At 51.1% G+C, this 15,279-nt stretch overlaps 1 protein-coding gene across 1 annotated transcript in view; it reads right to left on the reverse strand.

The window, feature by feature from the left end:
* Positions 1–15,279, reverse strand: part of mea1 (male-enhanced antigen 1) — a 132,738-nt gene that overhangs the window by 105,790 nt on the left and 11,669 nt on the right. Inside the window, exon 2 of the mRNA XM_068028238.1 lies at positions 9,121–9,220. Within this exon, the coding sequence (XP_067884339.1) occupies positions 9,121–9,220 (100 nt within the window). The remainder of the gene's footprint in view (positions 1–9,120; positions 9,221–15,279) is intronic.

The raw sequence follows: 15,279 nt of genomic DNA on the forward strand, positions 1-15,279 counted from the left end.
TCCCCCCCTCTCTCTCTCTCTGTGATTACCAGGGTCCATTCCCCCCTCTCTCTCTGTGATTACCAGGGTCCATTCCCCCCTCTCTCTCTGTGATTACCAGGGTCCATTCCCCCCTCTCTCTCTCTCTGTGATTACCAGGGTCCATTCCCCCCTCTCTCTCTGTGATTACCAGGGTCCATTCCCCCCTCTCTCTCTCTGTGATTACCAGGGTCCATTCCCCCCTCTCTCTCTGTGATTACCAGGGTCCATTCCCCCCTCTCTCTCTCTGTGATTACCAGGGTCCATTCCCCCTCTCTCTCTCTGTGATTACCAGGGTCCATTCCCCCCTCTCTCTCTCTCTGTGATTACCAGGGTCCATTCCCCCCTCTCTCTCTCTCTGTGATTACCAGGGTCCATTCCCCCCTCTCTCTCTGTGATTACCAGGGTCCATTCCCCCCTCTCTCTCTGTGATTACCAGGGTCCATTCCCCCCTCTCTCTCTCTCTGTGATTACCTGGGTCCATTCCCCCCTCTCTCTCTCTGTGATTACCAGGGTCCATTCCCCCTCTCTCTCTCTCTCTCTGTGATTACCTGGGTCCATTCCCCCTCTCTCTCTCTGTGATTACCTGGGTCCATTCCCCCTCTCTCTCTCTGTGATTACCTGGGTCCATTCCCCCTCTCTCTCTCTGTGATTACCAGGGTCCATTCCCCCCTCTCTCTCTCTCTGTGATTACCTGGGTCCATTCCCCCTCTCTCTCTCTCTGTGATTACCAGGGTCCATTCCCCCCCTCTCTCTCTCTGTGATTACCTGGGTCCATTCCCCCCCTCTCTCTCTCTGTGATTACCTGGGTCCATTCCCCCCTCTCTCTCTCTCTGTGATTACCTGGGTCCATTCCCCCCCTCTCTCTCTCTGTGATCACCTGGGTCCATTTCCCCCTCCCTCTCTCTGTGATCACCTGGGTCCATTCCCCCCTTTCCCTCTCTGTGATTACTTGGGTCCATTCCCCTCTCTCTCTCTCTGATTACCTGGGTCCATTCCCCCCTTTCCCTCTCTGTGATTACTTGGGTCCATTCCCCTCTCTCTCTCTGTGATTACCAGGGTCCATTCCCCCCCTCTCTCTCTCTGTGATTACCTGGGTCCATTCCCCCCTCTCTCTCTCTCTGTGATTACCTGGGTCCATTCCCCCTCTCTCTCTCTCTGTGATCACCTGGGTCCATTTCCCCCTCCCTCTCTCTGTGATCACCTGGGTCCATTCCCCCCTTTCCCTCTCTGTGATTACTTGGGTCCATTCCCCTCTCTCTCTCTCTGATTACCTGGGTCCATTCCCCCCTTTCCCTCTCTGTGATTACTTGGGTCCATTCCTCTCTCTCTCTCTCTCTGTGATTACCTGGGTCCATTCCCCCCCCCTCTCTCTCTCTCTGTGATCACCTGGGTCCATTCCCCCCTCCCTCTCTCTGTGATTACTTGGGTCCGTTCCCCCCCCCCCCCCACTCTCTCTCTCTCTCTGTGATTACCTGGGTCCATTCCCCCCTCTCTCTCTCTCTGTGATTACCTGGGTCCATTCCCCCTCTCTCTCTCTCTGTGATCACCTGGGTCCATTTCCCCCTCCCTCTCTCTGTGATCACCTGGGTCCATTCCCCCCTTTCCCTCTCTGTGATTACCTGGGTCCATTCCCCCCTTTCCCTCTCTGTGATTACTTGGGTCCATTCCTCTCTCTCTCTCTCTGTGATTACCTGGGTCCATTCCCCCCCCCTCTCTCTCTCTCTGTGATCACCTGGGTCCATTCCCCCCTCCCTCTCTCTCTGATTACTTGGGTCCATTCCCCCCCCCACTCTCTCTCTGATTACCTGGGTCCATTCCCCTCTCCCCCTCTCTGTGATTACCTGGGTCCATTCCCCCCTTTCCCTCTCTGCGATTACCTGGGTCCATTCCCCCCCCCTCTCTCTGTGTGATTACCTGGGTCCATTCCCCCTCTCTCTCTCTCTGATTACTTGGGTCCATTCCCCTCTCCCCCTCTCTTTGTGATTACCTGGGTCCATTCCCCCCTTTCCCTCTCTGTGATTACCTGGGCCCATTCCCCCTCTCCCTCTCTGTGATTACCTGGGTCCATTCCCCCCCTCTCTCTCTCTCTCTCTGATTACCTGGGTCCATTCCCCCCTTTCCCTCTCTGTGATTACCTGGGCCCATTCCCCCTCTCCCTCTCTGTGATTACCTGGGTCCATTCCCTCTCTCTCTCTCTCTGTGATTACCTGGGTCCATTCCCCCCCTCTCTCTCTCTCTCTCTCTCTCTGTGATTACCTGGGTCCATTCCCCCTCTCTCTGTCTCTCTCTCTCTGTGATCACCTGGGTCCATTCCCCCTCTCTCTCTCTGTGATTACTTGGGTCCATTCCCCCCCCTCTCTCTCTGTGATTACCTGGGTCCATTCCCCTCTCCCCCTCTCGTTGTGATTACCTGGGTCCATTCCCCCCTTTCCCTCTCTGTGATCACCTGGGTCCATTCCCCCCCTCTCTTTCTCTGTGATTACCTGGGTCCATTCCCCCCTTTCCCTCTCTGTGATCACCTGGGTCCATTCCCCCCCTCTCTCTCTCTGTGATTACCTGGGTCCATTCCCCCTCTCTCTCTCTGTGATTACCCGGGTCCATTCCCCCCTCTCTCTCTCTCTGTGATCACCTGGGTCCATTCCCCCCTCCCTCTCTCTGTGATTACTTGGGTCCATTCCCCCCTCTCTCTCTGTGACCACCTGGGTCCATTCCCCCCTCTCTCTCTCTGATTACCTGGGTCCATCCCCCTCTCTCTCTCTCTGATTACCTGGGTCCATTCCCCTCTCTCTCTCTCTCTCTGTGATTACCTGGGTCCATTCCCCCCTCTCTCTCTACGCGATTACCTGGGTCCATTCCCCCTCTCTCTCTCTCTCCCTCTCTGTGATTACCTGGGTCCATTCCCCTCTCTGTCTCTGTGATTACCTGGGCCCATCCCCCCCTCTCTCTCTCTGTGATTACCTGGGTCCATTCCCCCCCTCTCTCTCTCTCTCTCTGTGATCACCTGGGTCCATTCCCCCCCCCCCCCCCTCTCTCTGTGATTACCTGGGTCCATTCCCCTCTCCCTCTCTCTTTGTGATTACCTGGGTCCATTCCCCCCCCCTCTCTCTCTCTCTGTGATTACCCGGGTCCATTCCTCTCTCTCTCTCTCTCTCTCTCTCTCTGTGATTACCTGGGTCCATTCCCCCTCTCTCTCTCTCTCTGTGATTACCTGGGTCCGTTCCCCCCCCTCTCTCTCTCTGTGATTACTTGGGTCCGTTCCCCCCCCCTCTCTCTCTCTCTCTCTCTCTGTGATTACCTGGGTCCATTCCCCCTCTCTCTCTCTCTCTCTCTCTCTCTCTGTGATTACCTGGGTCCATTCCCTCCTCTCTCTCTCTGTGATTACCTGGGTCCATTCCCCCCCTCTCTCTCTCTGATTACCTGGGTCCATTCACCCCCTCTCTCTGTCTCTGCGATTACCTGGGTCCATTCCCCCCCTCTCTCTCTCTGTCTCTGTGATTACCTGGGTCCATTCCCTCCTCTCTCTCTCTGTGATTACCTGGGTCCATTCCCCCCCTCTCTCTCTCTGTGATTACCTGGGTCCATTCCCCCCCCCCCACTCTCTCTCTGTGATTACCTGGGTCCATTCCCCCTCTCTCTCTCTCTGTGATTACCTGGGTCCGTTCCCCCCTCTCTCTCTCTCTCTCTGTGATTACCTGGGTCCATTCCCCCCCCCTCTCTCTCTCTCTGATTACCTGGGTCCGTTCCCCCCTCTCTCTCTCTCTCTCTGTGATTACCCGGGTCCATTCCTCTCTCTCTCTCTGATTACCTGGGTCCGTTCCCCCCTCTCTCTCTCTCTCGCTGTGATTACCCGGGTCCATTCCTCTCTCTCTCTGTGATTACCTGGGTCCATTCCCTCCTCTCTCTCTCTGTGATTACCTGGGTCCATTCCCCCCTCTCTCTCTCTCTGCGATTACCTGGGTCCATTCCCCCCTCTCTCTCTCTGTGATTACCTGGGTCCATTCCCCCTCTCTCTGTCTCTCTCTCTCTGTGATCACCTGGGTCCATTCCCCCTCTCTCTCTCTGTGATTACTTGGGTCCATTCCCCCCCCTCTCTCTCTGTGATTACCTGGGTCCATTCCCCTCTCCCCCTCTCGTTGTGATTACCTGGGTCCATTCCCCCCTTTCCCTCTCTGTGATCACCTGGGTCCATTCCCCCCTTTCCCTCTCTGTGATCACCTGGGTCCATTCCCCCCCTCTCTTTCTCTGTGATTACCTGGGTCCATTCCCCCCTTTCCCTCTCTGTGATCACCTGGGTCCATTCCCCCCCTCTCTCTCTCTGTGATTACCTGGGTCCATTCCCCCTCTCTCTCTCTGTGATTACCCGGGTCCATTCCCCCCTCTCTCTCTCTCTCTGTGATCACCTGGGTCCATTCCCCCCTCCCTCTCTCTGTGATTACTTGGGTCCATTCCCCCCTCTCTCTCTGTGACCACCTGGGTCCATTCCCCCCTCTCTCTCTCTGATTACCTGGGTCCATCCCCCTCTCTCTCTCTGTGATTACCTGGGTCCATTCCCCCCTCTCTCTCTACGCGATTACCTGGGTCCATTCCCCCTCTCTCTCTCTCTCCCTCTCCCTCTCTGTGATTACCTGGGTCCATTCCCCTCTCTGTCTCTGTGATTACCTGGGCCCATCCCCCCTCTCTCTCTCTGTGATTACCTGGGTCCATTCCCCCCCCTCTCTCTCTCTCTCTGTGATCACCTGGGTCCATTCCCCCTCTCTCTCTCTCTCTGTGATTACCCGGGTCCATTCCTCTCTCTCTCTCTCTCTCTCTGTGATTACCTGGGTCCATTCCCCCTCTCTCTCTCTCTCTGTGATTACCTGGGTCCGTTCCCCCCCCTCTCTCTCTCTGTGATTACCTGGGTCAGTTCCCCCCCCTCTCTCTCTCTCTCTCTCTCTCTCTCTGTGATTACCTGGGTCCATTCCTCTCTCTCTCTGTGATTACCTGGGTCCATTCCCCCTCTCTCTCTCTCTCTCTGATTACCTGGGTCCGTTCCCCCCCTCTCTCTCTCTCTCTCTCTCTCTGTGATTACCTGGGTCCATTCCCCCTCTCTCTCTCTCTCTCTCTGTGATTACCTGGGTCCATTCCCTCCTCTCTCTCTCTGTGATTACCTGGGTCCATTCCCCCCCTCTCTCTCTCTGATTACCTGGGTCCATTCCCCCCCTCTCTCTGTCTCTGCGATTACCTGGGTCCATTCCCCCCCTCTCTCTCTCTGTCTCTGTGATTACCTGGGTCCATTCCCTCCTCTCTCTCTCTGTGATTACCTGGGTCCATTCCCCCCCTCTCTCTCTCTGTGATTACCTGGGTCCATTCCCCCCCCCCCACTCTCTCTCTGTGATTACCTGGGTCCATTCCCCCTCTCTCTCTCTCTGTGATTACCTGGGTCCGTTCCCCCCTCTCTCTCTCTCTCTCTGTGATTACCTGGGTCCATTCCCCCCCCCTCTCTCTCTCTCTGATTACCTGGTTCCGTTCCCCCCTCTCTCTCTCTCTCTCTGTGATTACCCGGGTCCATTCCTCTCTCTCTCTCTGATTACCTGGGTCCGTTCCCCCCTCTCTCTCTCTCTCTCTGTGATTACCCGGGTCCATTCCTCTCTCTGTCTGTGATTACCTGGGTCCATTCCCTCCTCTCTCTCTCTCTGTGATTACCTGGGTCCATTCCCCCCTCTCTCTCTCTCTGCGATTACCTGGGTACATTCCCCCCTCTCTCTCTCTGTGATTACCTGGGTCCGTTCCCCCCCCCTCTCTCTCTCTCTCTCTGTGATTACCTGGGTCCATTCCCCCTCTCTCTGTGATTACCAGGGTCCATTCCCCCTCTCTCTCTCTCTCTGTGATTACTTGGGTCCATTCCCCTCTCTCTCTCTCTCTCTCTCTCTCTGTGATTACCTGGGTCCATTCCCCCTCTCTCTCTCTCTCTGTGATTACTTGGGTCCATTCCCCTCTCTCTCTCTCTCTCTGTGATTACCTGGGTCCATTCCCCCTCTCTCTGTGATTACCTGGGTCCATTCCCCCTCTCTCTCTCTCTGTGATTACCTGGGTCCATTCCCCCTCTCTCTCTCTCTCTGTGATTACCTGGGTCCATTCACCCACTCTCTCTCTCTCTGTGATTACCCGGGTCCATTCCTCTCTCTCTCTCTCTGTCATTACCTGGGTCCATTCCCTCTCTCTCTCTCTCTCTCTCTCTCTCTGATTACCTGGGTCCATTCCCCCTCTCTCTCTCTCTGTCTCTGCGATTACCTGGGTCCATTCCCTCTCTCTCTGTGTGATTACCTGGGCCCATTCCCCCCTCTCTCTCTCTGTGATTACCTGGGTCCATTCCCCTCTCCCTCTCCCTTTGTGATTACCTGGGTCCATTCCCCCCTTTCCCTCTCTGTGATTACCTGGGCCCATTCCCCCTCTCTCTCTCTCTGTGATTACCTGGGTCCATTCCCCCCTCCCTCTCTGTGATTACTTGGGTCCATTCCCCCCCTCTCTCTCTCTCTCTCTCTCTGTGATTACCTGGGTCCATTCCCCCCCTCTCTCTCTCTCTGTGATCACCTGGGTCCATTCCCCCCCTCTCTCTCTGTGATTACCAGGGTCCATTCCCCCCCTCTCTCTCTCTCTCTCTCTCTCTCTGTGATTACCTGGGTCCATTCCCCCTCTCTCTCTCTCTCTCTCTCTGATCACCTGGGTCCATTCCCCCCTCTCTCTCTCTCTGTGATTACCTGGGCTCATTCCCCCCCCCCCTCTCTCTCTCTTTGATCACCTGGGTCCATTCCCCCCTCCCTCTCTGTGATTACCTGGGTCCCTTCCCCTCTCTCTCTCTGTGATTACCTGGGTCCATTCCCCCCTTTCCCTCTCTGTGATTACTTGGGTCCATTCCCCCCTCTCTCTCTGTGATTACTTGGGTCCATTCCCCTCTCTCTCTCTGTGATTACTTGGGTCCATTCCCCTCTCTCTCTCTGTGATTACTTGGGTCCATTCCCCTCTCTCTCTCTGTGATTACCTGGGTCCATTCCCCCTCTCTCTGTGATTACCTGGGTCCATTCCCCCTCTCTCTCTCTCTCTCTGTGATTACTTGGGTCCATTCCCCTCTCTCTCTCTCTCTCTCTGTGATTACCTGGGTCCATTCCCCCTCTCTCTGTGATTACCTGGGTCCATTCCCCCTCTCTCTCTCTGTGATTACCTGGGTCCATTCCCCCTCTCTCTCTCTCTCTGTGATTACCTGGGTCCATTCCCCCACTCTCTCTCTCTCTGTGATTACCCGGGTCCATTCCTCTCTCTCTCTCTCTCTGTCATTACCTGGGTCCATTCCCTCTCTCTCTCTCTCTCTCTCTCTCTCTCTGATTACCTGGGTCCATTCCCCCTCTCTCTCTCTCTGTCTCTGCGATTACCTGGGTCCATTCCCTCTCTCTCTGTGTGATTACCTGGGTCCATTCCCCCCTTTCCCTCTCTGTGATTACCTGGGCCCATTCCCCCCTCTCTCTCTCTGTGATTACCTGGGTCCATTCCCCTCTCCCTCTCTCTTTGTGATTACCTGGGTCCATTCCCCCCTTTCCCTCTCTGTGATTACCTGGGCCCATTCCCCCTCTCTCTCTCTCTGTGATTACCTGGGTCCATTCCCCCCTCCCTCTCTCTGTGATTACTTGGGTCCATTCCCCCTCTCTCTCTCTCTCTCTCTGTGATTACCTGGGTCCATTCCCCCCCTCTCTCTCTCTCTGTGATCACCTGGGTCCATTCCCCCCCTCTCTCTCTGTGATTACCAGGGTCCATTCCCCCCCTCTCTCTCTCTCTCTGTGATTACCTGGGTCCATTCCCCCCTCTCTCTCTCTCTGTGATTACCTGGGCTCATTCCCCCCCACCTCTCTCTCTCTTTGATCACCTGGGTCCATTCCCCCCTCCCTCTCTGTGATTACCTGGGTCCCTTCCCCTCTCTCTCTCTGTGATTACCTGGGTCCATTCCCCCCTTTCCCTCTCTGTGATTACTTGGGTCCATTCCCCCTCTCTCTCTCTCTCTCTCTCTCTGTGATCACCTGGGTCCATTCCCCCCTCCCTCTCTCTGTGATTACCTGGGTCCATTCCCCTCTCTCTCTCTGTGATTACTTGGGTCCATTCCCCTCTCTCTCTCTCTCTCTGTGATTACCTGGGTCCATTCCCCTCTCTCTCTCTGTGATTACTTGGGTCCATTCCCCTCTCTCTCTCTCTCTCTGTGATTACCTGGGTCCATTCCCCTCTCTCTCTCTGTGATTACTTGGGTCCATTCCCCTCTCTCTCTCTGTGATTACTTGGGTCCATTCCCCTCTCTCTCTCTGTGATTACCTGGGCCCATTCCCCCTCTCTCTCTGTGATTACCTGGGTCCATTCCCCTCTGTCTCTCTCTCTGTGATTACCTGGGTCCATTCCCCCTCTCTCTCTCTCTCTGTGATTACCTGGGTCCATTCCCCCCCTCTCTCTCTGTCATTACCTGGGTCCATTCCCCCCCTCTCTCTCTCTGTGATTACCTGGGTCCATTCCCCCTCTCTCTCTCTGTCATTACCTGGGTCCTTCCCCCCTCTCTCTCTCTCTCTGATTACCTGGGTCCATTCCCCTCTCTCTCTCTCTCTCTGTGATTACCTGGGTCCATTCCCCCTCTCTCTCTCTCTCTGTGATTACCTGGGTCCATTCCCCCCCTCTCTCTCTCTGTGATTACCTGGGTCCATTCCCCCCCTCTCTCTCTGTGATTACCTGGGTCCATTCCCCTCTGTCTCTCTCTCTGTGATTACCTGGGTCCATTCCCCTCTCTCTCTCTCTCTCTGTGATTACCTGGGTCCATTCCCCCTCTCTCTCTCTCTCTGTGATTACCTGGGTCCATTCCCCCCCTCTCTCTCTCTGTGATTACCTGGGTCCATTCCCCCTCTCTCTCTCTGTCATTACCTGGGTCCTTCCCCCCTCTCTCTCTCTCTCTGATTACCTGGGTCAATTCCACCTCTCTTTCTCACTCTCGGTGATACCTGTGTCCATTTCCCCTGCCCCCCACCAGATGCCCCCTCTCTGGGTGTTTACCTGTCTCTATTCCTCCCCCCACATACCCACTCTCTCAGTCTTTACCTGGGTCCATGGGTATAGACTGCCGACTGCTTTGCTCTGCTGCTTCCTCCTCCTCCTCATCGCTGTCTGCAGGTGCTTCAGGCAGATAAAGTCGCAATTCCTGCAAAGACCACGGACAAGGTCAGGAATTCATCCAAGCTACTCATTAGCCGAGGTGCTTTGTTCAACACACCATTTCCTCCCTCTCACTGTCAGGAGGCAAGTGGCCAATTGATCAATAGAACTGCACTGGGGTTAGAACGGTTCAGCTTGAGAGACAGGCCACATAGGCTCAGCTTGTATTGCCTGAGTGGAGATCTACTTTCATGCTTCTGATCGTTGATTGGGTAGACAGAGGGAAACTTTCCTTTGGTGGGAGAGTCCAGTACAAAGGAGCATGATCTTCAAAATTAGACCTATGCCCTTTAGAGATTATGTCAGAAACCATTCTACACACATAGGGTAGTGGAAATGTAGAACATGTTCCCTCAAAAAGCTAGGGGTCAACTGAAAACCTTTAAACTGAGATGGATAGATTTTTGTTAGGTAAGGACATAAAGGGTTAGGGAACCAAGGTGAATAGATGGGAGTTAAGATACAGATGAGCCATGATCTAATTGAATATTGGAAGGGGCTCGATCAGCTGAATGTTCTGTTTCTGTTCCCATGTGGTAATGTTGGCTACATAGCATTTACAGCACAGATAAAGGCCCAGTAGGTCCACACCAGTGATTATTCTCCTTCAACGACCTTCCATCATCGGAATACAGAAACAGGAACAGCAGGCCATTCAGCCCCTCGAGTCTGTTCTGCCATTCAGTGAGATCATGCTGATCTACCACCTAACTCCACACACCTGCCTTTGCCCCATATCCCTTAATACCTTTGGATAACAAAGAATCTATCAATCTCCATTTTTAAATTAACAATTGATTAATTGCTGCTTGCAAAAGAGAGTTTCAAACAGCTACCACCCTTTGTGTGAGGAAGTGTTTCCTAATTTCACTTCTGAAAGATCTAGCTCTAATTTTTTGACTATGCCCTCTAGTCCTAGACTAGCAGAAATAGTTTCCCCAATCTACCCTATCTATTCCCCTCAACGTCTTGAAAACTTCAAACAAATCACCCCTTAACCTTCTAAATTCCAGAGAATACAACCTTAGTTTGTGTAATCTGCCCATATAATTTAACTCTTGGAATCATCATTCTGGTAAATCTACACCACACTTCCCCCAACGACAATATATCCTTCCTAAGATCTTGTACGCTGAACTGCTCCAGTACTCCAGTGTGATCTTAGGGAGTCAGAGTAATTTACAGCACAGCAGGCCATTCAGCCCATCGAATCCATGCTGGCTCTCCATGCAGCAATCCAGTCAGTCCCATTCCCTCAAGTGACTATCCAATGTCCTTTTGAAATTACTGATTGTCTCTCCTCCACCCCCCCTTGTGGGCAGAGAGTTGCAGGTCATTATCACCTGCAGCGTAAAAGTTTCTTCCTCACACAGAATCAAGGTGTAAAATACAGTACGAGTCATACCAGATTCCCATCTTTCAAACTGGTTACAAGGTAGCTATCACTGATCTGCGTAACTTTGGGAAAAGCACCAGTGACGTATCAAGATGTACACTGGTCATGGTGATATTGGGAAAATAAACAGAGGGCTGACATCCAGCTCAATGCACCAGTGAGCTTCTAGATGCATACATGCCGAGCACAATACTTGATATTGCAATGCTAAAGAGGTTCAGTTATAGGCATAAAAATTAATCTTCATGATCTGCAGCAAGATGGTGCAGTTGCCTGTGTAACTTGGCCAGTAGATGTGCAAGAACTGCAGAATTGTCTGGGTCATGTTCATCGCCCTTCGTATGCCTACTTTATTCTTAAACTGAGATACTTTCATAGCAAATTTACCTGATGACCTAGAATATTTTTCGCAAATATGAAAAAAATGGCTTAGCAAAAACTCTACACTTAAAAGCACACATAGGGAAGATTGCAGAGCCAGGCTGATGAGTCACCTCTTTAGACCCCTCTACTGTCTCTGATCTGTCAGATTTCTTGTCCAAAATCCAATCCTGATTGAGCTGCAATTTCTTCCAGCTAAACACTGGAAATAACAAAGCCATCATATTCAGCCACTGCTAAAATTGCAAAATCCATTCCAATAACTCCCTCCTCCTCAGTATCCATTCAAATTGGTGATCATTTTGCTGTCCTCATTGTCCTACTTCAACCCTAAGCTAAGCTTTCAATCACATAAACTTAAGTTTTTGGCCCGGAAGGTTATAAAAGCGCCTAATCAAAAAATAATGCTGCTTCTCAAGCTTCTGTCAAGCTCCACTAGAACAGTGCAGGAGGCCGAGCACATAGGCCAGAGTGGGATGAAGAACCAGAATAGCAAGCAACCAAAAGCTCTGAGTCATGCCCGCAGACTGAAGTACTTGATGTAGTCTACATGGATTTCAGTAGGCTTTTGATAAGGTCCTGCATGGGAGACTGGTCAAGATAAGAGCCCATGAGATCCAGGGCAATTTGGCAAATTGGATCCAGAATTGGCTTAGTGGCAGGAGGCAGAGGGTGATGGTCAAGGGATGTTTTTGCGAGTGGAAGCCTGTGACCAGTGATGTACTGCAGGGATCAGTGCTGGGACCCTTGCTGTTTGTAGTGTACATTAATGATTTAGCCGTGAATATAGGAGGTATGATCAGTAAGTTCGCACGAAAATTGGTGTCGTAAATAGTGAGGAGGAAAGCCTGAGATCACAGGACAATATAGATGGGCTGGTAAGATGGGCAGAGCAGTGGCAAATGAAATTTAATTCTGAGAAGTGTGAGGTGACGCATTTTGGGAGGCTAACAAGGCAAGGGAATATCCAATGGATGGTAGGACCCTAGGAAGTACAGAGGGTCAGACGGATCTTGGTATACTTGCCCATAGATCATTGAAGGCAGCAGCACAGGTGGATAAGGTGGTTAGGAAGGCATATGGGATACTTGCCTTTATCAGTCGAGGCATAGAATATAAGAGCAGGGAGGTTATGATGGAGCTGTATAAAACACTAGTTAGCCCACAGCTGGAGTACTGTGTACAGTTCTGGGCACCACACTATAGGAAGGATGTGATTGCACTGGAGAGGGTGCAGAGGAGATTCAGCAGGATGTTTAATGGGCTGAGCATTTCAGCTATGAAGAGAGACTGGATCGGCTAAGGTTGTTTTCCTTAGAGCAGAGAAGGCTGAGGGGGGACATGATTGAGGTATACAAAATTATGAGGGGCATCGATAGGTTAGAAAGGAAGAAACTTTTTCCTCAGCGAAGGGGGTCAATAACCAGGGGGCACAGATTTAAGATAAGGGGCAGGAGGTTCAGATGGGATTTGAAGGAAAAAAATTCACTCAGAGGGTGGTTGGAATCTGGCACGCACTGCCTGAAGAGGTGGTAGAGGCAGGAACCCTCACAACATTTAACAAGTATTTAGATGAGCACTTGAAATGCCCGTAGCCAAGTGCTGGAAAATGGGATTAGAATAGTTAGGTGCTTGATGGTCGGCATGGACACCATGGGCCGAAGGGCCTGTTTCTGCGCTGTATAATTTTATGACTCTATGAATGATCACCAAAACTATGTTTGGTTTTCCAATGTTGCCTAATCAGCCTCCACATTCAACAGATCATCCTCTACCATTTCTGCCACCTCCAGCGTGACACCACCATCAAATGCATCTTCCCCTCCCCTCCCAGCATTCCAAAAGGTCCATTCAAATTGGGTGATTGTTTTGTTGAACATTTCCATTCAGTTCGCAAGCGTGCCCCTGAGCTTCCGGTCGCCTCCATTTTAATTTTCCATCCCATTCCCACCCCGACCCTCCCCATTCTTGGCCCCCCAACACCACCCCTACGAAGCCCAACAGAAGCTTGTGGAGCAGCACCTCATCCGTCAATAAGGCAATCTGCAACACTCCAGACTCAACACTGATTTCAATACTTCAGATCATCTCCGTCTCCGACGCATCTGCTCTGATGATGCTACCTTCCATGACGGTGCTTCTGATATGACCTCCTTTTTCCTCAACCAAGGATTTCCCCCCACTGTTGTTGACAGGGCCCTCAACCGTGTCCGACCCATTCCCCGCACCTCTACCTCACCCCTTCCCCTCCCTCCCAGAACTGTGACAGGGTTCCCCTTGTCCTCACTTTTCACCCCACCAGCCTCCATATCCAAAGGATCATCCTCCGCCATTTCCGCCACCTCCAGCGTGATGCCACTACCAGTCGCATCTTCCCCTCCCTTCCCCTGTCAGCATTCCGAAGGGATCATTCCCTCCGTGACACCCTGGTCCACTCCTCCATTACCTCCACCAACTCGTCCCCGTCCCATGGCACTTTCCCCTGCAATCGCAGGAGGTGTAATACCTGCCCATTTACCTCCTCTCTCCTCACTGTCCTAGGCCACAAACACTCCTTTCAGGTGAAGCAGCGATTTTCTTGTACTTCTTTCAATGTAGTATACTGTATTCTCTGCTCACAGTGTGGTCTCCTCTACATTGGGGAGACCAAGCGCAGACTGGGTGACCGCTTTGCGGAACATCTCCGCTCAGACCGCAAGCAGGACCCTGAGCTTCCGGTTGCTTGCCATTTCAACACTCCCCCCTGCTCTCATGCTCACATCTCTGTCCTGGGATTGCTGCAGTGTTCCAGTGAACATCAACACAAGCTCGAGGAACAGCATCTCATCTACCGATTAGGCACACTACAGCCTGCCGGACTGAACATTGAGTTCAATAATTTCAGAGCATGACAGCCCCCCATTTTACTTTCATTTTTAGTTATTTTTTTCTTCCTTTTTTTTAACATTCTTTTTTACATTTTTTACAATTTTTTTTTTTGCATTTAGTTCATTTCATCTTAGTTTGTTCAGTTTGCTTACCCACTGTTTTTTTTCAGGTTTGCACTTGCTGCTGTTCAATATTCAGTGTATTAACAGCTAATCTGTACTAATGCCTTGTCTTTCAACACATCATTAACATATTGTTTGCCTTTGCTCCGTGACCTTTTGGTCAGCTATGTGGCCTGGTCCAATCTAGACCTCCTTTGTTATCTCTTGCCCCACCCCCACCTCACTTGCTTATAACCTGTAACTTTTCTAATATTTGTCAGTTCCGATGAAGGGTCACTGACCCGAAACGTTAACTCTGCTTCACTTTCCACAGATGCTGCCAGACCTGCTGAGTGGTCCCAGCATTTCTTGTTTTTACTTCAGATCATAACCTGTGTTTCTTTAGACAGCCGGTGCTGGTAATGCTTTTGCTGTTGCCATTTACAGCTCCTGTAGAACCATCTTTTGTTTCTTTACTTGTCCCATTACCACCCCCTTTTGCCTTGCATCATCATCCCTTTTGTCATTTAATCTCTCCTGCTTTGCACCATATCACAGACATTGCCTTTTGTTCCTTCCTTCACTCACGATGTCCCTTTCTGCCTCTGCACTTGCTTAAAATCTGCTCCATCTCTTAACATTTCCAGTTCAGCCAAAAGGTCATTGACCTGAAATACTGGGCTGAATTTTCGTCACGGAGGCGGGAAACAGGAGTAACCAGGGCTTTGTATAACTGAAGCATGACTTCTAACCCCTTGTATTCTAGTCCTCCAGATATAAAAACCAGCATTCCATCAGCCATTTTGATTATTTTCTGCACCTGTTCATGACATTTTAATGATCTGTGTACCAAGTCCCTTGGATCTCCAGTATTTCTAGCTTTTCACTATTTTGGAAGTACCTTCTTCTATCCTTTTTCTAAGGCCATACTGAAATCCATTTGCCAGTTTTGCCCATTCACTTAATCTATTAATATCTCTTTGTAATGTTATGCTTCCATCCACACTGCTTACAATGCTGCCTACATTGTGTCATCAGCAAACTTGGAGATGTGGCTTTCTATTCCATCATCCAATATAATAAGATTAATTTTATTATGGCAAAAAGTTCAGGCCCAACGAAGATCCCCATCATAATCTCAAATTATGTGGCTCAGGTGGGGGTCAGATTAAGAAGGAATGAAACAAGGTCTAAATTAAGTTGACAGTGCATGTACGTAAACACACAAAGCATGATAAATAAAGTTGGTGAGCTGCAGGCACAGATAGCCATATGTGAATATGATGTAGCGATAACAGA

The sequence above is a fragment of the Heterodontus francisci genome, chromosome 3 (assembly GCF_036365525.1).
Source record: "Heterodontus francisci isolate sHetFra1 chromosome 3, sHetFra1.hap1, whole genome shotgun sequence".
In the NCBI taxonomy this organism is placed as follows: domain Eukaryota; kingdom Metazoa; phylum Chordata; class Chondrichthyes; order Heterodontiformes; family Heterodontidae; genus Heterodontus; species Heterodontus francisci.